Source organism: Aethalodelphis obliquidens, unplaced genomic scaffold (genome assembly GCF_003676395.1).
Source record: "Aethalodelphis obliquidens isolate GAN/ISIS:26980383/991018 unplaced genomic scaffold, ASM367639v1 scaffold6, whole genome shotgun sequence".
NCBI classification, from domain to species: domain Eukaryota; kingdom Metazoa; phylum Chordata; class Mammalia; order Artiodactyla; family Delphinidae; genus Aethalodelphis; species Aethalodelphis obliquidens.
Genome location: NW_020837950.1, coordinates 74,639,292 through 74,657,750, shown reverse-complemented (window position 1 = coordinate 74,657,750; position 18,459 = coordinate 74,639,292). Strand labels below are relative to the sequence as shown.

Sequence of the window (18,459 nt, the reverse complement as noted above, 5' to 3'; positions counted from 1 at the left end):
TTCTCCTTGAGAACTGGAGTTATTAGGGTACTTCTCTACTTGAGGCTGCATTCGGAATTTAAGAAAGCAAGCGTGTTACACGTACTCCCAGGACAAGCTTTCTTTCCTCCAATCAAAATCATTTGGGCTTTTAGTGGAGAACCTAGGGAGTCAAAAGGTAAAGGGAACCGGTGATGATTCTTCCCTGCGAAAGCCCGTGAGACTCAGTTGGACTAAACAGACCAAAATGTGAGTGTGTTTGTTATTTCCATTCTTCCTGTGGAAATCTTTTTTCCCCTATTGATATTAAAAAGAATTTTAGGTTTTGGACGATTTCTTTTCAGATACGTTAAACTGCAGTCTGATGTTGAAGATCTTTTGTTTTCAGATGTGTGAATAGTTTTCAGTGACGGTGGTGGGAGTCCATCCTTCAGGTGGGGGAGTGACACTCTCACACAGTGTTAGAAGCTCGATTCTGCAGTCACGAAAGTGACCATCGGTGGCAAGAGACAGATGCTGGGAGCATCCTGTGCACTGGCGGGGGTTGGGGGTGAAGATGGGGGGGTAGGGCAGAGAGCAGCCTGGAGGGCAGACGCCTGGGGCCTGATGGCCAGGGAGAGCCAGAGTCTGCATGACTGTCCGTGTGCAGCTGAGTAAGAAGTGGCTCTGGTTCCTTTTCTCCCTCCTGGTCCTTCCCCTTCAGAAGAACACCACTGTGTACCTTACACTGTGGGGCTGGAGGAGGGTGGGAGGAGAGCGCGTTTGTCCTCCATCACGTTGACAATCATGTGCGAAGGTGAAAACTCAGTCCTCAAACTCCTGAGTGGCTGGGGGTGAGGAGCTGCCCGAGACGACCCGGCGGGGGTGGGAGCAGAGAGGCACCTGGAGGGGGTTGGCAGCTCCTAAGGATCACCAGGACAGGCTGAGGAGCCGGCAGGCAATGAGGACGGAGGGGTTGAGAGCGACCGCAAACTAGACGGGTAAGAAGATAATCCCAGTGACATTCTGGAAAGATCCCTCTGAGGCTAGTGTGCCCTGAGGCTTGGCCTGGCGAGGAGCTGGGAAAGGAGGGACGGAACCAGCCTGAAAAGGGCCTGGCCACTGAGTAGCCAGCTTACCCCAGCACCGATCTGGGCGGCCATAACCCCAGCAAAAGTGCGATAGGAAGACCCACTTCCCAGAGGAGTTGGGAACCGGGAGCTGGGAGCCGAGGGGTTGGTGAGTGTGGAGGGACGGGGGAGGGAGCCGGGGTGGGCTTGGGCTGAGCTGAAGGCACAGGAGTGGGTGGGGAGAGGGCAGGGCACCTGGCTTTGATCCTGGAGGCAATGGGGGCAACAGGACCACCAGAAGCCATCTGGATGCCAAGGAGGGCGTGGGCGGGAGGGTTGAGACTGAGGCAGGTGTCCTCCCGCTTGGGGCGTGGGTGGTGCTTGCTATAATCCAGGCTTGACACTCAGAGATGGCACTGGGCTGTGGAAGGGCTTCCCAGAGGGCTAGGTCGGGTCCCAGGGCCACCACCTTCCGGCGGGCGACCTAAGGCAGGCACCTTCCCTGAGACTCAGCTACCTGTGAGACAGGCCCAGGGTGAGGACCTCAGGTGCTAACTACCTCAAGTGTTTAGCCCTGACGCCCTCAATAAAAAGTGATGGTGATTTAAAGTCATAGTAATATTTAGATTCAAATACTCCCACTTACATTCATGCCCGAGTCCTGGCGGCTCAAGGCCCCAGCTGCATCCCAAGTAGGATTCCCTTCTTTTCTAGAGGTGCCCCCAGGGGACTCACACAGGTTCAAGAGGCCAGAATACTGCTTCCTGCTGGGGGAGGGAGGACAAGTCAGATGCCCCAGCGTCCCTCTAGGTCCTCTCCCACAGACGTGCACCAAACCCGCGGGCAGGTCTCGTGGAGCCGCCTGTGCGCGCCGTGCCTGAGCCCAGCATGGCAGCCCCGGTCCCCGGGAAAGCCCCATCCTGGCTGCCCGACTCTGGGTGGGCACTTCCTCCCCAGGCTGCGCTCCCTGGGGCCACACCGCTTCACACCCCTACCCTGCACAACAGGACGTCCTGGGGACAAGGAGGGTTTCTCGAGCTGCAGCCCTTAGAGCCAGCAGCCGCTGTGCAGAAAGGGCACAGACACGCGCGGGTGGGCTGCGGGCACCAGCAGAGGACACCTGGCTGGCACGGAGCACCCTGAGGGCCTAGCTGTCCTCACGGGGCAGTGCCCCAGCCCCAGAGGCAAAGTCTGAGGCCGGCAAGAGCTCCTGCTTGGCAAACAGGCCAAGGCTGGGGGGGGCGGGGCTTCCACCTTGACCCCCACCTTCATCTCCAGGTGACTGTCCAGAGAGGCAGCTGTGATGGTGGGGTCTTGGTGGCCGACTAGTAGGTCTCCTGGGACCCGACCTAGCCCTCTGGGAAGCCCGTGGTCTCCTGGGACTCCCAGAAAGCCAAGGCTATGGGCAGGGTGCTAAGGACCACCAAGCCCGCCAGTGGGCTCAGGCTCCCTATGGAGGCCGAGGGGAGGGGAGCCCAACATGGTGATGGAAAGAACCGGAAGCCAGAGAGGTGAGGTATAAAAATCTGTATTTATGTTACAAAGACAGAACGGTACAGCACAGTCCCTCCCGGTGAACAGGCGGGTGGGTGGCCCATCTCTGTCCAGCGTGGCTCTTGTAACATGCCCACCTGGCCAGCACCAGGCCCCCTGGGCGGCCCCAGACTCTGGCGCAGAACCTGCCCTACCGCCCAAGACGTGGCTGCGTGTGGTCAGAGTCCTTTGTGCACGGCCGTGGCGGGGACCCGGTTAGCTGGCCCAGAGAGACGGGGTGGAGAGTGCAGGAGCCTTCCCACCCAGCAGGTGGGGACTGTCTGGGGCAGACACGAGGGCGGGGGCCCTCGGGGCCATAGCTCCATCCGCCCCGAGGAAGTGAGCTTGGGCGCCGTGTTTCTGAGACCCGCTCTGCCCGGGCAGAGTCACAGAGTCAGGGCCCACGGTGGGGTGGGGTGGGGTGGGGGGAGAGCCTTCCTGCAGCCGCCCCAGCTGGCTGGGCCTGCACTGAGGCTTGAGGGCCGCCTCACAGTGAGGGCGCAGACCCAAACCTGAGCCTGGGCTTCCAAGCTCTCGTCCACCGAGGCCCAGGTGGGCGTGGGAGGGCACACGCAGAGAGGGCACAGGACGCCCGGGCCCCTGTTCTGGTCCCGCTGGCTCTCTACGGGCCCCACAACACTCAGGTTTGCTCTTAACAACCCCGTGGGTCCCCCTGGCCAGCAGCAGGGACTGTGCCGACGGCCGGGGAAGGGGGGTGTGGGTACGTGAGTAGCTCTAGCACCAGACCCTCACTGGTGTCTGCTGGTGGCGAGGAGTGGCATCTGGGACCCCAGCACCTCTGGATGGCCAGTGAGGCCAACTCCCCGGTCCACATGGGAACCGAGGCCTGAAAAGCCATGGGCTGAGCTGCCCGGAAGGTCGGCTGAGGGCCACAGCTAGTCACCTGGGTAGGATTCTGCCGGCCAGAGAGGGGAGCAGGACCTCCCCGACATGTCGGGGCTGGCTAGAGAATGGATGCTTTAAGAATTCAGAACACGGGCCATCCCGGGGACCTGGAGCTGTATCTCCTGAAGAAGGCTCTTAAACATGGGTGTTCCTGCCCCGCTCAGGTGGTGCGGGGTCCTCGCAAGGAGCGCTCAGTGGGCGTGCTCTGGCAGACGGCGGAAGCCCCTCCCAGGCACGCTGGACCCCAGGGGACCCCGAGGGCGCCGGAAGGAGGTGCCAACACAACGCTTTGCCTTGCAACCACCGGCAAAACGTTCGGATGGTCTCCCCGGCCGCGTGCACCGCCCCCCGACAAGCCTGCTCTCCACCGCCATCCCCGGCCCGTGGAGGGCAGGTTCTGTGCCAGAGTTGTTTCCAGGGATCCCTTTCTGCTTCAGCAGGCCACCCACCTGGGGTGTCCGTCAGCGTGACAAAGATAAACACAAATCTTGCCCCTGCGATCTGGAAATCGTCTGCAATGCACCAGACAGGGAGGCCGACGCTGTGAGTCAGCCCAACAGCCCTCCACCTGAACGCTGCTGTGTGGTCCCCAGGGACAAAGACCCAGGGACAAAAGGCCAGGAGAAGCCTCCTAACGCCCAGGCCGGACCGCCCAGGGTGAACAGCTGTCCTCAGCAGATGCCAACGCCTGACACCCGGAGCCCTTGCTCAGGTCGGGAGGAGGCAGGCTTCAGGCTAGGTGCAGGGAGGAACCTACTTCTCTGGTAGCGGCCGCACCCACACCCCACACACACCGCCCCGGCCCCAAGGAGGCCAGGCTGCACAGGTCACGGCCCCTCCCACCAGGTGACAGAGCGCCACCCTGCTGCTGCACAGCCGCTGACCTGACCTGGCCTGGCTGTCAGGAGGGGCGCCCCACGGGGAGGAGGCCAGGAGGGCACCTGGGGGCGTCCCGTGAGCCACGCGGGAGATGCTGGTGGTGGCGGTCGGGTGGAGCCAGACACGGGACACAAGGCACGCTTGGACAACGGTGACAGACAGACGAGTCCCTGAGACGCTGGGTCGCTCCCACCCCTCAGCAAACAAGGACGCGATAACGGCTAGGAAAATAGAGTAGAAAAATCTCGTACAGGAAGTAGGCGGTGCACACCGGCATCACGGCCTCTTTCTCTTTTTAAAAATGTTTCTCCTTGGTTTTTGGGAAAAGCTTCTCTCCCGGGAGCCTCGTTCTGGGCTTCTGGGCAGTGCAGCAACTTTTTGTTTTGTTTTTGTCTTTTAAAGGGAAACAAGCAAGCCCTCTGAGGACCCAGTGGTTTCAACTCATAGCCCCCAGCACTCCTCAGCCCCTGCTGGGAGGAGAGGTCCCTTGCCTTGGCCAGACTGGGCAGGGGAGCCGGGGGGGTGGGGTGGGGGGGGTGGGAGGGGGAGCCAGGCACAGGCCACAGGCCAGCATTTGCCCAACTGACCCTTGAAGGCCCCAGGACATGCGCCCTCTGGCTCCCAAGGACCTCTGGGTCCAGTGACCACGTGTGTCTGCATGTGTGCACGTGTGTGCGGGCAGGCGTGTGTGCCTAGGTGCATATGCGTGTGTACATCTGAGGGATCTAACAACAGAGCAGAAGCTGCCCAGATCGGAGTGGGGTAGCCTGGCAGCCCCCAGAAGCCCAGCCCTGGCTCCTGACACCTGGGGGTGCCAAGGCCCCCGTCCGCCCACCTGCCCCAGGGTGCTCACCCGAGTCCCGCCCTTCATGGATCCCTCTGTCCACGCCTCAGGAGCCTACGTGGACCGACAGATAGACGGACGGATGGACGGAGAGCCGCGCCTTCCTTCCTTCCTCGGTCCGCTCCTTTCTCCTGGGGGCCGGGGTTGGGGTCTGAGCTCCCCGAGGTGGTCATTAAGCCCCTCACACGGCGCCCGCCGAGGTTTGCAGCAATGATGTTTAATACTTCTGGAATGATTAGGAATCTGAGAACAGACCGTGGGCGGCTATGCTGGGCTCCGGGCCCCGGGAGCTGGGCCCCGCCTCCCCATAGGGGTCCCTGCCTGGGTGGGAGGAGTGGGCGGCGCGGCAGGCCCTGACCGGCAGGCAGGCGGAGGCGGGCAGCCCAGGCGGCAGCCGGAGCTTCCAGAATGGCACAGCAGTGGGCCCGTGGAGAGACTTCAAGGACCGGAGGGTTGACACGCTCGGCTGGGCGGGCGGGCGGGCAGGCGGGCCGAGGAGCAGAGGGCAGGGCCTACGAGAGGCCGGGGCGGCCAGGCCGCCTGCAGGGGGGCCCGTAGCTGCCGTGGCTGCAGCCGCCACGCAGGCTGTAGTGGTCGTCCACGTCACTGCCGCTGCCAACACTGTCCAGCTCGCCGGTGCCGAACCCCACACCCTCTACATCCACTTCTGCAGAGAACAGACGGGGTGGGGTCAGACGCCGTGCCAGTGCCAGCCAGGCCTCCCGAGGCACGCTGCCGGGCCCGAGCCTAGCTCTGGCCCTCACGTGGGCAGGTCACCAGGCCTCCACGCCTCACCTTCCTCATCCCGTCCCCTCTGCCACCTCACACAGGGGCCCTGACGTCCCTCTGACATGCCGGGGACTTTCGACCCATCCTCCCCCGGGGCCTCCACCAGGCCGGCCCCACCCTCCCAGCTTCCCACCCAGGGCTGCACGACATCCATGCCCAAAGTCCCTGCAGGCGGCCTCCACGTCCCCACCTTGCTCCGAGTCATCGGTGGAGACGGCAGAGCCTGTGCTGTCCGTGCGCACGCGCTCCAGGCTCTGCACCGACAGCTGCTCCAGGCGCCGCTTCAGGAAGCGGTGCTCCCGCTGCAGCTGCTCCTTGATGCTCAGCGCCCGGCGGTCCTGCTCCTCCAGTTTCTGGGGGCACGGGAGCTGTGAGCCCGGGGCGGGGCACCCCCGGCCACCGGGACGCGCCAGGGCACAAGGGCCAGGGCAGGTTCCCATCCCCCACTCGGCCTGGGCCCCAAAGGCCTGATGCACCCCCTTCTCGCGCCCACCAGGAGTTTATGTAGGTGCCACCTCCCAGCCCCGTGCTCTGCATCTGCTGACCAGCTCCAGAAGGCCTACAGCCACCAGCCAGCTTGGCCAAACCGAGTCACGTGTGGGCCTGAAGCCCTGGGACAGCGTCGCCCAGCCGTGGCCTGGCACCCGTCCCAGACAACAGCCCTGCCCACAGGGGCTCTTCCCTGCTCAATCCGGCCGCCCTGCCCGCCCAACTGCTCCACACCTTCCCAGGCACTGAGCCGCGGCCTCTCCGTCGGGGGCGGCCTCTCCGTCGGGGGCCTGGGGGAGCCCACACCTGCGCAGGCTCGGGAGGGGCCGGCGGGAGGACTGAGACCTTCCCTGGTTGGCCCAAGTGTCCCTAGACCCCCAACCCAGTAGGTCTCAGTCTTAAGACTTAGGGGGCCAGCCCCAGGCAGCGTCTCACTCAGTCTATACCCCACCGCCAGCCCCTAGAGAGCAACCCCTACCCCTCGCCCCAGAAACTCCGCACACGCCGGGGCCGTCTGCTTCCCACCGGCCTCCAACGGTGGCATCGGCATGGAAGGAGCCAGCCTTCCTTCCAGCTGCTGCCACTTCACACCCCAGGGCCCGGGGGGCGACGTGCAGCCCACCCCCGCCTCCCACCCCCACCCCACAAAACCCAGCCTGCGCCTGCCGCTACCTCGACCCTCAGCGGCTCCCACTGCCGTGCCCCCCACGCTGGCCCGCTGCGCACCTGCAGGGCGGGCTCCCCACCCCACCCTCAGGCCCTCTGACCACTCCCCCGGGTGCACGGGGGCGGCCCTGCTCACCTTGATGTGCATCTTGGCACGCTTCAGGAGGCTCAGCGTGGTGTGGCGGGTGCTGTCGGGGCCCAGGGGCACCAGCTGCTTGAGCTGCTCCAGGTAGAGCCGGAGTTTGGCTCGTCTGAAAGAACCAGAGACGGAACGGTCAGGCGGGGGCGGCACAGCCTGGCATGGTGGCCGTGCGGCACAGCAGCCCAAGAGCTTTGGAGGGCGGGGGGAGGGGGCAGGGGGCGGTCAGCCGGAAGCCTGCACGGACCTGCTGAGGGTCCCTCCCCGGGCTCCCCTCCCAGCCCAGAGGGCAGCGCCTCCATCCCCCTGGAGCAGCCTGGCACCCACGGCCCTCCAGAAGCCCCAGTAAAAGGGCGGGGCCTGTGGCTGGGCCCGTGTGGCCAGCCAGCCCATCATGGCCCCCAGAGCCTCCGAGTGCTAGAGCCAGGCTCCCAGAGCCCCAGCTCACCCTGTTGTCCCCACCCTCTCCAGTGGGGTCCGGAAGGTGGTGGGGGGAAACTTGGAGGGGGAGAGGCACGGGGTGCTGGTCACGCTCTCCCAGGCGGAGATCAGGGACGCCCCCTACAAGCCTTCCGTCCCCCACCTCGCCAAGTGCAGGGAGCTCTCTGGTCACTGTCGTCACCACAGAAACATGAGTCCGTCCAAGTCAGGGAAGGCCAAGGACAGACCCCTCCTACTCGAGTCTGGGACCCCTTTGGAAACTGCTTCGTTCTAGATTTTGTCCCCGTGTCCACGCAGATGAATGCAGTTTTCCCACGGAACTGGAACCGTAAGAGTCAACGGCATTTGCTCACATACAGGGCGAGGAGCTGTGACCTAGATGTGCCCTTCTTTCCTGGCTCATCTGGTCTGCGGAGGGTGGGCGGCAGAGGCCACGGGGGCGCGGGGGCACAGGGCGGCCAAGGTTCACCCCCAAAGCACGCTGATGGCACGTGACCCACCGGAGCCCCTGCAGGCCGCCCAGGTGGTTTCCAAACAAAGATGCCCTGCTTAGGCGAAGCTCTTATGAGAGGATCGCAAGGGCACACGGCAGGCTTCCCCGCGAGGCTCTGACGAACCGCTGCCCCCCATCACCACTGTCGGCGCGCTCCTTCCTGCAAGGACGCCAACCCTGGCGGCCCCCCTGTCATCCCCCATGTTCCAAAGCCCTGGCAAATCCAGTCTCCCTTAGACTCTGGAAGGAAATCGGGCAACAATGGCCATGTCCCTAGGACAGAGGGGGCCCCCCGAAGCGTAGGGAGGGAGTGGGCAGCTCAGTGCAGGGCAGCAGCCCATCTGCAGAGCAGCGATAACAGCCCCACCCGACGGGAGGAGGGCCCTACGTCTGCCACCCACGTCCACACGGCACCCTCCTGCTGACGAAGCTCCTCCCCACCCGGCACCCCAGCCCCTGGCACCCGGGGCCTAGAGTTTTCCTGGTGAACCTGAGTTTGACCTTAGAAAGAACTTCTAGAACACGAGACTGAGGCTGCACTCGGCCACCAGGCCAGGCGGAGCAGCGGCCTGAAGCCTGAACACCAGGGATCCGCGTTCCGAGCAGGCCCCAGGGTCCACCTCAAGGCTGGAGGATCTTCAAAGAGGAGCCCTGCCCCACGCTCACACAGGGCTGCGGAAGGGGGCACACCAGGGGGCTCACTGCCGCGTGGCCCCCAGGGCCTGGCAGCCTCAGCCTCCCCGCCTCCAAGGTGCTGGGACTGTGGGGCAGGAGGCACAAAGCCCCCCCAGCCAATGGTGCTATGTGCTCAAGCACAGGTCACAATCAGAGACCCCCGACCCACCACATGCACCAAGTTCACAAGCGGGGGTCCCTTGTCCACTCATCTATGAGTGGCGATTCTTACAATCTACCATTCGAGTACGTACACGGTACGTGACCTTTGTGGAAAACTGGAAGATGCAAATCAAAAGAAAAAAAATAAATGAAAAGTACCCCCCCAATTCTACCACCCAGAGGCAAGCATGTCATCGTTTCAGTATATTCCACGTTTTCACATCACGAACAGAAGTGAAAACATCAGAACACAAAACCACCTATGTGACAACTGACCCAAGATAGGGTCAAAAAATAAAGCAACAGACGCACACGAGAGACTCCACGGCACACAATGAAGAGCAGGAAGCACACGTCTCCACGTGACGTGGTTGGCAACGTTTATTTCTTCGGCTTTGTGCGTTTTTTGTACTTTCCAGATTTTCTATGCTAAAAAATCCACATAACACTTTTACAATCAGAAAAGGACACATTTGTACATGAAAGAAAAAACACAGGTAAACGACAAGTAACAGCAAAAAAACATCTGCAAATACACGTAGAAGACAAGCGGTTAGTATTCATGCCATTTGGAGTTCATACGCACCAAAATGAAAAAGAGGAGGATCTTAACGTGAAAACAGGCAAAGGACACAGACAGGCAGGTTGCAGAACACAAACAGCTAACCTAACACAAAACCAACTCCATCTGGCAGCGATCTAGAACAGGAAAGCTTACCGAGGAGAGATGGTAATTTGGGCTGAAATGAAAAGGTGCGACTAGCTGTCGAGCTGGCCAGCGGGCAGTTCCAGCTTCCCTGGTGGGAGGGAAGTTCAGAAGGGCCACCAAGGCGACTCAAGCCCTCAACCGGCATGTCTAGGTCTAGGATTTCGGCCCCACAAATCTACCCCCCGGCTCCAGACCCAGCAGACTGCAGCACCGTCTGTGTTTACTGGAGAGCCATCACTCAGAACCCTGTGGTACAGCTGCATGTCCTGTGCGGGCACCCGGCCTAGGGGACGAGGAGAATGCACGGACACAGGTGGACGGGGCCCGCGGGGTGTCTGGGGAAAGGTCAAGTTAGGAAATAGCAGGTAACGAAGTTCTGTTCTTATCCCTCAGTACCCGCATAGAGGAGGAGAATGCAGGCTTGGCCACCCCACTGCCTAGGATGCTGTCTCTGGGGTGGGGCGCAGGGGGGTCCTCGCACGTCCATGAACAGACCGCGTTAGAAATCATAAAGCAGAGGCTTCTCGAGAGACAAAGAGAGGCCGCCGGCTGCAGCCGTGCCATGTTCAACACCGGACCACACGCCAAGCCAACTCCCGGAGAGCGTCCGGCGGGGCTGCAAGGCTGGGAAGCAGCTCCAGTGGGGCCCCGGGCAGGCCCCCAACCATCTGAGCCTCAGGGTCCCACCCCTGTGGGGAGTGGGCATCGCCACCACCTCCCTGGCGCTGGAGGGGGTGCCAAGGACCCAGGCTACACTAGGCTTGCGCTCGGCCCTCGTCTGAAGCAGCTACAGTGCCCCAGCCCTGCGCCAGTGCCCCTCAGCTGCGCCCAGCATTCCTGGGAGCTTTGAAAACCCGCCACTTCCTGAAGGCACCCTGTGCAGACCTGCATCGCTGTGAACGGCAGCTCCTGCCCGTGCGTCTGGCCACAGCCCAGCCCTGACGCAGGCCTACCCAGTTTCTCACCGAGAGCCCCCTGCTCCTCAGAAGAGGACCAGAGCTCCCACATCAGGTCCCCCAGCCGCCGGGCAAGGCCACGCTCTGAACCTCCCCAAGCCTGGCTTCGGGGAAGAGGCGACAAGGACACCCACCCGTGGTTCCTCAGCGGGTGGGACGGGGAGTGAGGTAGCCCGGTCGTCCCTGTCCCCCTGTATTTCCTAGCTGTTGTGAGGTCTTGCATGGCTGCATCAGGCAGACGGGGCAGCTGCACAGGAGGCCTCCCTCGGAAGGACCCACCCAGGACCCGAATAACCATCTCCATGCTGGGGAGAGGTGGGCAGCTCCACTGAGGGCCCTGGGCTGGCCTTTGTGATGGGTCCTGCCCCGCCAGGGGGATGCTGATGGCCCCCTCCCCCCTACAAAAGCTAAAGCCTGGAGCTGAGCCTGGGCGGGAACACATGGCCGTCACAAACCCATCCCCGGGGTCAGGAGCCAAGCACTGGCCTGAGCAGACCAGCTGGAGCTGCTCTCTGAGTGGAAGGGGAGGGAGGGGAGGAGGAACAGGGCAGGCTAGAGTGGGCCTAGGGTGGGCCACTGGCTCCCAGCGAGCTCCCAGCTCCGGCAAGGGGAAGTCCCGCAGGCCCAACGTGGCATGCCTCCCAGGGAAGGCGACATCGAGGGCCAACCTCCCTGGGGCCAGCCGGGTGACCCAGCCAGGTGCTTCCTTCCTTCCTTGGGACGGCACACGGCCTTCCTGTGGCCAGCGACCAGGAGCGTCCGGCGTCAGCATCAGGCAGCCGCAGGTACAGCCGTGACCGAGGGCCCCAACAGGGTCCCAAGCCCCAGGTCTGTGGGCTCCTCAGGGCGGACCACACCTGCTTATGGGCCAGCCAGGAACAGAGGCCCCTGCACCTGCCCCACCTCCATGGTCTCTCAGGAACCCCCCAAACGCACAGGAACAGTCCAGGAAGTGCGGCTCCTCCAGAGAACAGAGCGTTCTGTCCCCGCTCAGCGCCGCCCAGCAGAGGCCCTGATCCCAGGGGAGAAGCAGTTGGCGCTGCCGTGGGTGCAGACATGGGGGTGGGGACACAGGGCTGGCCGAGCTCCACGGCAGCCTGGGAGAGTTCATCTTGTGTGCAGACCCCCATTCCCCACCCCATCCCAAGCCAAGAAAGGAGGAAAGAACTGGCCCATTCCGGAGATGGGAGCAAAGGTCAGGAGAAAGCTACTGTGAGCATCTCTCTGGGAGTCACCCCTGGGCCTGGCTTCAGGGCTCCTGCACGCACACACAGCCTGGCTGCGGTCGGCCATGAGGACACCTGTCCACCGCACCTCGTCCCCACTGCAGAGGGAGGCCCGGAGCTAGAGCAGCGGGCTGAGCCAGCCAGGGAGAGAGGACGGCAGTCACGAGCACAGGGCCCTGGGCGGACTAGGGCTGGGGGGCAGAGGCTCTTTGGGCAGCCACGCTGCCCCTCCTCCTTCTCACTGCAAGCCCCCCAACTCCTCAGAGGAGGACAAGAATGGACCCATCCCCGGGGCCGATGGGTGGGCATGAAGTGGACTCCCCTGGATCCTGCCCTGGGCCAGAGCTTCCCACCAGGCCCACGTGGCCAGGCACTGGCTGCCCATCCCACTGCCCGTGGACAAGACTCTACTGGGAACTCCTTGGAAGGCAGGCCCCAAGGCACAAGGGATCCCAGTCGAAGAGGACTGAACCTTCCTGGTGGCAGGCCAGCATCCTAAGGGCTAAGGACCTGCTCCCAAAAGGGCTCAGACACCCCAAAACAGAGCTCCTCTTCCAGGGAGCCGGCCCTGAATGACACACAGCACAAGGGGCCCTGCCCCAAGTCGCTGACCCCCACCTGGCTCCGGACCCCAGGCTGAGCTCCCAAGAGCAGGGGCTGGCCCCCCACCCCTGCCTGCTCGCATGGGAATGCCTGAGAGCAGAGCCTGGCCTCTTCCGTCAAGAAGGCCCCTTCCCAAGACGGTGGCACAGCCCAGCAGCGTGCTGAGCCACAGCCAGGACACAGAGGCAGGGAGAGGGGGTAGCGGCTGGCCACAGCACCCCCGCAGCAGAAGGGCGGGTGGGATGTACCAGGCGGCTCACGTGGCGGAGCGTGCGGAACAGGAGATCACTTACCTGTGCTTTTCTAGTTCATTGTGTGAAGACCTGTTTAGAGAGACACAAAGACAGAGCTCACTTCACTGCCCACCATCAGAGCACAGGATGAGGGCCCTACTCAGGGGCCCGGGGACCTGCAGACAGTGTGGAGAGCGTCTGGGCCCCAGGATGGCCCAAGACAGGCAGCGCTGGGGCAGGTGAGTAGCTACTGACCAAAAGCTGGAAGACCTCACACCCAATGACAAACATGAGAGAGACAGAGGTGCAGCCGTGTCCAGGGTGCCCGGCTGGCAGGAGGGTCCAGGTCCCTTTCAGAAGGGGTGGGCCGGGCCCGAGGAGCCGCAGTAGCCGGTCCTGGGGCTGAGCCACCCAGCGCTTCCAAGGCTGCCTGGGCACTGAGCCACCTGCCTTCTCAGCTCCCCAGTCCCCGAGGCTAGTGGTGTCCTGGGAGCCACCTGGGCTGGCACACAAGGCCAAGGGCAGGTGACCACAGAGGCCAGGACTTGGACACGGGCGTCCTGGCCCAGTATCACCAGACAGAGCACCATCCCCACCCCATCCGGCTCATACACCTGCATGATCACAGCCCACCATGCCAACGGGGACACCTGGCAACAGAGGGATCAGCCCCTAAGGGGGCCTCTGGGATAGGGATGCTTCTGGGCCAGTGGGGAGACTGAGGCTGGCCCCTCTGCTTCCCTGAGGGGCCAGGGCCTGGCAGGCCTGGCCTCTCTGGGGGCGGCGGCCCCACCTGCTGCCCAAGCCCTGCCCGCCTGCAGACAGGAGCACAGAGTCTGAGTGCCACAGAGAGCAGGAGCACGGTGACAGCGAGGCAGCACAGGCCAGCTCCCACTTCCAGGTCACCCTCCTCGTCCAGGCAGGAATCCTGTGGGCCAGCCAGGGCTCCGAGGCTTCCCAGGCTGCCTCACACGGGACAGAGGACCCAGGTCCCCTTGGAGCACACCCAGAGCAGGCCCTGCAACCCCTACCCCGCACTCCTTCCCAGAGACTCTGCCGCCTCTGCCTACCTGCCCTCACTCCCTCCTGCCCCAGGAGCTCAGGAGTAGGTGTCTCCCATCCCTACCTCCAGCTTGCCCATCCTGCCTGCCTGTGCACCTGCCACGGTTCACGGTCCCACCACAGCCAAGTGGGGCCCAGCAGGGCAGCCGGCTCCCGGGTTGCCCTGTGCAGCCTCAGAACCTCCAGACCCAGGTTCCAGGGCCTCGAGGGCCTTGCTGGTCACATAGGCTGGGCAAGGAGCCTCCGAACCTCTGCCAGGGCTGGCTGGGGCCAGGAGGGGGCACAGCCGTCAGGCTCCTCGCTGGCCTGAACCACAGCCCGGCGCTGTGGATCTGTGGGTCTGCTCACTTGTCAGGGATGTGAGGGGGAGCAAGCGCCCCTCAGTGCAGAGAAGCCTGCCAGCCTGCCCCTCACGGCTGGGCTGGACCCCATCCTGGACGGACGGGGCGCTGCTTGGGCAACCGGGGGACGCAGAGGGGCCAAAGCCCTCTTGAAGCCCTCCCCTGGTCCAGACACTCGTAGAGCCTTGTGGGGAGATGGTCACTCAGGTCCCAGGAGCACAGTGCCCTGGGGAGGGGAGGGACTGCCTGGCCAGGGCCGTGCTAAGTGGGTTCCCAGCTTCACCGTTCACTCATGCCTTCAACCCCTCGAAGTAGGCACCCTTCTGCCCACTTCACTGCAGGACCTGATCCCTGGCAGGCTGGCTCCAGCCCCCTCCTGCTGAACCACTGCCCCCGAAAAGCCCTCGCTGAAGCCCTGGCAACCGTGGAGGCTGCCGTCTCCTCCAACACAGGTTGCCCTTCTGCCCCATGACTCACGCCTCATGCTGGTCCTTGCTGCGCCCATTCCTTCCCCTCACCTCAGGGGACACAGAGCCTTAGAGGTGTGGAGCTGCCCTGCCAAGTCAGGGCTCTGCATCCTCTGGACCCTGGGCTGGGCTGGCTGAGGCCCCGCTGGGCCAGGACAGCCGCGCAGGGCCGCCTGTGAGCCGTGGGGTGCCTGAAGCACTGGGGGAGCCGGGCTCCACCCAGAGGAGCAGCAGGGAGGTGCACCCTGGCTTGGGAGACCCTCTCGGTCCCTCCGCGGTGCCCTCAAGGTCTCCATCCCAGCAGAATGTAGGAGGCCAGGATCCCACCTCAGAACAGGAGCCCTAGAGATGGGAAGGTGGCCCTAGCGAGTAGTTGAATCTCCCTGAGCCTCAGCCCTAAAGTAGAGACAAAAATAACATCTCCTTCAGGCGGTGGGGTGACTACTAACTAGCACGCGTGTGAGAACCTCAGCTATGATTCTGGTCATCAGCTCTGGCTACCCTATACCACGGAAGTAAAGGGTCACAGCCCAAAGTTTTCCACGGGTGGCAGGGCACTTGGGACCAACAAGTGAGAAACAACAGCAGGGGCCCAGCTCGCTCACTAAGGACGCCTGAGGCAGTGGTGTCCCCCCACCCATGCATGTCCTTTCCCAAACTGTCCCCAGCAGGGCACCAAGGGCTGGGACTCAGAGGCATGTCCAGCCAGAGCAGATGGAGACTAAACCAATTCCTTGCCAGGCCCAGGGCGCCAGGACGTCACAGGAGATGGGTTCTTGTGCCAGCCTTTCTGTTTCCCAAGAACAAGTAGGCCACAGGAATGAGCCACACCCTCTGCCAAGGGGCCCCAAAGCCCCTGGAAGTATCACTCCCAGCCTGGTGACATGGTCCAGGGCCGAAGTGGGCCCCTGTGCAGTGCCAGGTGTGCTGTGGTCCCCACGGCAGCCAGGAGAGTGGAATCCCATGGGAGCCCTAGCTGAGGGTCCTCTCTCCCACCCAGGGACGTGCACGCCGGCTTTCGGGATTCCACAGCTTGGGTACAAGGCCAGAGGAAGGGGTGGATTACTGGCACCAGGAGAGGCTGCTGCACAGCAGCCTGCAGCCTCTTCCGGTCCCTTAGAAAAGGACTTCTGACCCAAGAAGGGTGCCCCTACCCTGATCGCTGGAGTTTCACTTGTGTCAGGAGGCTGGGTGGGGGCGGTGGGCACCATGCGAGGGGTGGGGGCCCAGGGCAGGGCCTCCACGCTCCTTCTTGCCTTCTTCGTGCAAACCCCTGGGGGTGGGTGGACTCAGCCCAGTAGCGGGGCTCGGCCCTCGGAGACAGTCGGAGAGATGCAGCCCACCCGCCCGCGGCGAGCAGAGGTCAGGGCGGGCAGCTCCATGCTGCTCTGCGCCGAGCCTCAGTCTCCCCAGACCCACGGGGCACCGGCCAGCGGCCCTGACAACACTTTTCCTGCCCGGAAAAGTCCAGAACAACTTGCGGGCGGGGAGCTGCTACGGGAGGAGACCCCGGGCGGCGGGCGCTGTACGCGTGGCACTGTTTACGCGAGAGGCCGAGGAGGCGCGGCCCGCAGGAAGATGGCGACGGCGCGGGCGGGGCCGGCCGGGCGGGGCTGCCGCGGCCCGGACGCGCCTCCTCCTCCAGGCTGGCCGCCGGGGCGCGCGGCGGCAGCCGGGCTACAGGCTGGGGTCTGGGCTGGGGAGGGCGCTCCGGGGGCGTAAGGCCCTGGTGTCGGGCCGGGGCGGGGGAAGCCGCGCGGGGGGCGGTACCTGTTGTTCGGGGCCTTGCGCACCAGGCCGGCCGCCTTTGTTTTCTTCCTGGCGAAATCGCCGTCGAAGGGCAGCACCGAGGCGTAGCCGTGCTCGGCCTCTGCGGACAGACGGCGCGGTCAGCGGGCCCCTGCCCCGACCCCGGCCCCGCCGCCGCCCGCCCGCCCGCCCGCGGCCCGGCGCACAAAGGGGCGCGGGCGCTACCTCGGTCCCTGCGCTCCAGGTACTCGGCCGCCTCCAGCAGGATCAGCAGGGAGTTCAGCTCCATCCTCCCGCCCACCAGCCCGACCGCGCGCACGCGCGCGCTCCGGGACGGCGGCGGCCGCTGCCCGGCCCGCTCCGGCCGGCTCCGCTCGCCGACCGCCCCGCGCGCCCGGCGGCCCCACTTCCCCGACTCCCGCGGACTAGCTGTGCGCTCGGCCGCCACCCTCCGCCTCAGGCTCTCAAATTGACACATAAGGGCGAGCGACGGCCGATGCAGCCAATGGAAGCCGGCACTGCGGATTCGGGGGCGGGCGCTCGGCTGGGCCGGGGCCAATGGGAGCCGGCCGAACGCCTCGGGCCGGGCCGAGAATGTTGACAGATGCGAAGCTCGGTTCCGATAGGCCCGCCGCGATAGTAACAATTTAGAAGCGCAAGCTTAGCAACAGCACGTGGTGGCCCAGCCCCCGCGCTCGCTGACTGGCGGCCGGCGTGCATGTTAAGTAGGCGACGCGCGCCGATTGGCCCAGAGCGGTCTATGTAAAGTAGGTACGGCGGGCCAATGGCCGGCCGCGGGGCGCGCGGCCAATGAGGGCTCCGCGACCGGACTCGTTGCCGAGAGGAAGCGGCGCGCGGTGGGACAGCCAGCCGCCGGGCCCCGCGAGGGCCCGTTAGGGCGCTGGGAGAGTCCCGGACACCCTCGTCGGTCTGCCGGGTCTGCACCCTCTACGCAGGAACCTGTTGCCCCGGGCCTGCTGCCACACTGGCTTCGCGGAAGCTCGGGGTCTCCCGAGGGGCTGCAAAACTACAACCCTCCCCGCCGGACACAGCGCGACCCCAGGAAAGGCTGGGGCTTGGAGAAGGGGCGTAGACGGTCTGAGCCTAAGAGCCAGGCCTCCTTGAGGATCTCAGTGGGGAAACTGAGGCCCAGAGCAGGAGGGATGCCTCAGTGCTGCCCAGTGGAAGGAAGGGTCTGAGAAGAGAAGGGGACAGAGATCTGCCGCCACAGTCCAAGAAGGGCTCCCGTGAGTGGAGGACTTCGTGCTCACGTCTGGCCCAAAGGGTGGGGACATTCCAAGAGCCTAGCACTTGTCCCCTCTGGCCACGGAAGCGCTTTCTAGGGAAGAGAATTGCCCTTCCTGGGAGGGGAGAGAGCTCCTCATCAAGCTCCCAGCTGGCTGGCTGGCCGATGGCCCTGGTGACTCCTGACCCTAAGCTGGCCCATAGGAGCAGGACTGGCAGCCTGGGGGCAAACCCGGATTGGCCTCAGTCCCCCTTGATGTCCCCTCTCACAGGTGGTTGAGATTGATGGCCTGGGGGCTTCTGCGGAGGGGACCTTCAGACTGGAGAGTGTGGGGTATAAGTGACTGTACCCACCCACCACACCCCACCCGCAATGCTGCTGCCAACAAAACAGAACGAAAATTAAAAATCAAACACTTTCAGTCCTAGGACCTATTGACTGCTCTATATGGGTTTCCTTGGGTTTCCGCACCCTCAATTTACAGACAAGAAGCTGGGAATCCTGAGGTTTAGGGACTCACCAGGGTCTCCCAGCAGTCCCAGCGGAATGGAGATTAGGGCTGTCATACACATGACCCAGGGCTGGTGACACAGGAGCGTGGAGACCAAATCACTTCCTGGACCAGCACAACCTGATCTGAGAAATGGACTTAGGAATGTGTGCCCCCCTAGGGTGTCAGGGCCCAGTGAGGAACTTGGAAACTGGCATTAGACAGCTCTGTGTGGACATTAAAACAACACCTGAAGGGAATTCCCTAGCGGTCCAGGGGTTAGGACTCTGCGCTTTCACTGCAGAGGGCCCTGGTTCAATCCCTGGTCGGGGA

General features: G+C 63.8%; 2 protein-coding genes across 3 annotated transcripts; both read right to left on the bottom strand.

Moving 5' to 3' along the window:
* Window positions 1-2,540: 2,540 nt before the first annotated feature.
* MXD4 (MAX dimerization protein 4) lies at window positions 2,541-16,835 on the bottom strand. 2 transcript variants are annotated; one of them, XM_027103928.1, is made up of 6 exons: window positions 16,616-16,835; window positions 16,412-16,511; window positions 12,832-12,861; window positions 7,271-7,385; window positions 6,170-6,332; window positions 2,541-5,857 (listed from the first exon to the last, which is right to left on the bottom strand). In XM_027103928.1, exons 1-6 carry the CDS (start codon window positions 16,677-16,679, stop codon window positions 5,703-5,705), a joined length of 627 nt encoding a protein of 208 aa, XP_026959729.1. In that variant the 5' UTR covers window positions 16,680-16,835; the 3' UTR covers window positions 2,541-5,702. The 2 variants fall into 2 exon arrangements, with proteins under 2 accessions (XP_026959729.1, XP_026959730.1); XM_027103929.1 differs by lacking the exon at window positions 12,832-12,861 and having other exon boundaries at window positions 16,616-16,821.
* Window positions 9,402-12,825, bottom strand: LOC113619175 (uncharacterized). Its single transcript, XM_027103927.1, has 2 exons — window positions 9,712-12,825; window positions 9,402-9,473 (listed from the first exon to the last, which is right to left on the bottom strand). Exon 1 carries the CDS (start codon window positions 11,479-11,481, stop codon window positions 10,504-10,506), a length of 978 nt encoding a protein of 325 aa, XP_026959728.1. The 5' UTR covers window positions 11,482-12,825; the 3' UTR covers window positions 9,402-9,473; window positions 9,712-10,503.
* Window positions 16,836-18,459: the final 1,624 nt, after the last annotated feature.

What these genes read in the sequence shown, in the direction of transcription:
- LOC113619175 (XM_027103927.1), bottom strand. Translation starts at nt 11,481, where the DNA reads ATGCTGACGCCGGACGCTCCTGGTCGCTGGCCACAGGAAGGCCGTGTG.
- MXD4 (XM_027103928.1), bottom strand. Translation starts at nt 16,679, where the DNA reads ATGGAGCTGAACTCCCTGCTGATCCTGCTGGAGGCGGCCGAGTACCTG. An exon ending in GTGCCAAGATGCACATCAAG is followed by an intron (nt 6,333 to 7,270) that starts GTGAGCAGGGCC and finishes CCGTGCCCCCAG; the next exon opens with AAACTGGAGGAGCAGGACCG. An exon ending in CACCGATGACTCGGAGCAAG is followed by an intron (nt 5,858 to 6,169) that starts GTGGGGACGTGG and finishes TGTTCTCTGCAG; the next exon opens with AAGTGGATGTAGAGGGTGTG.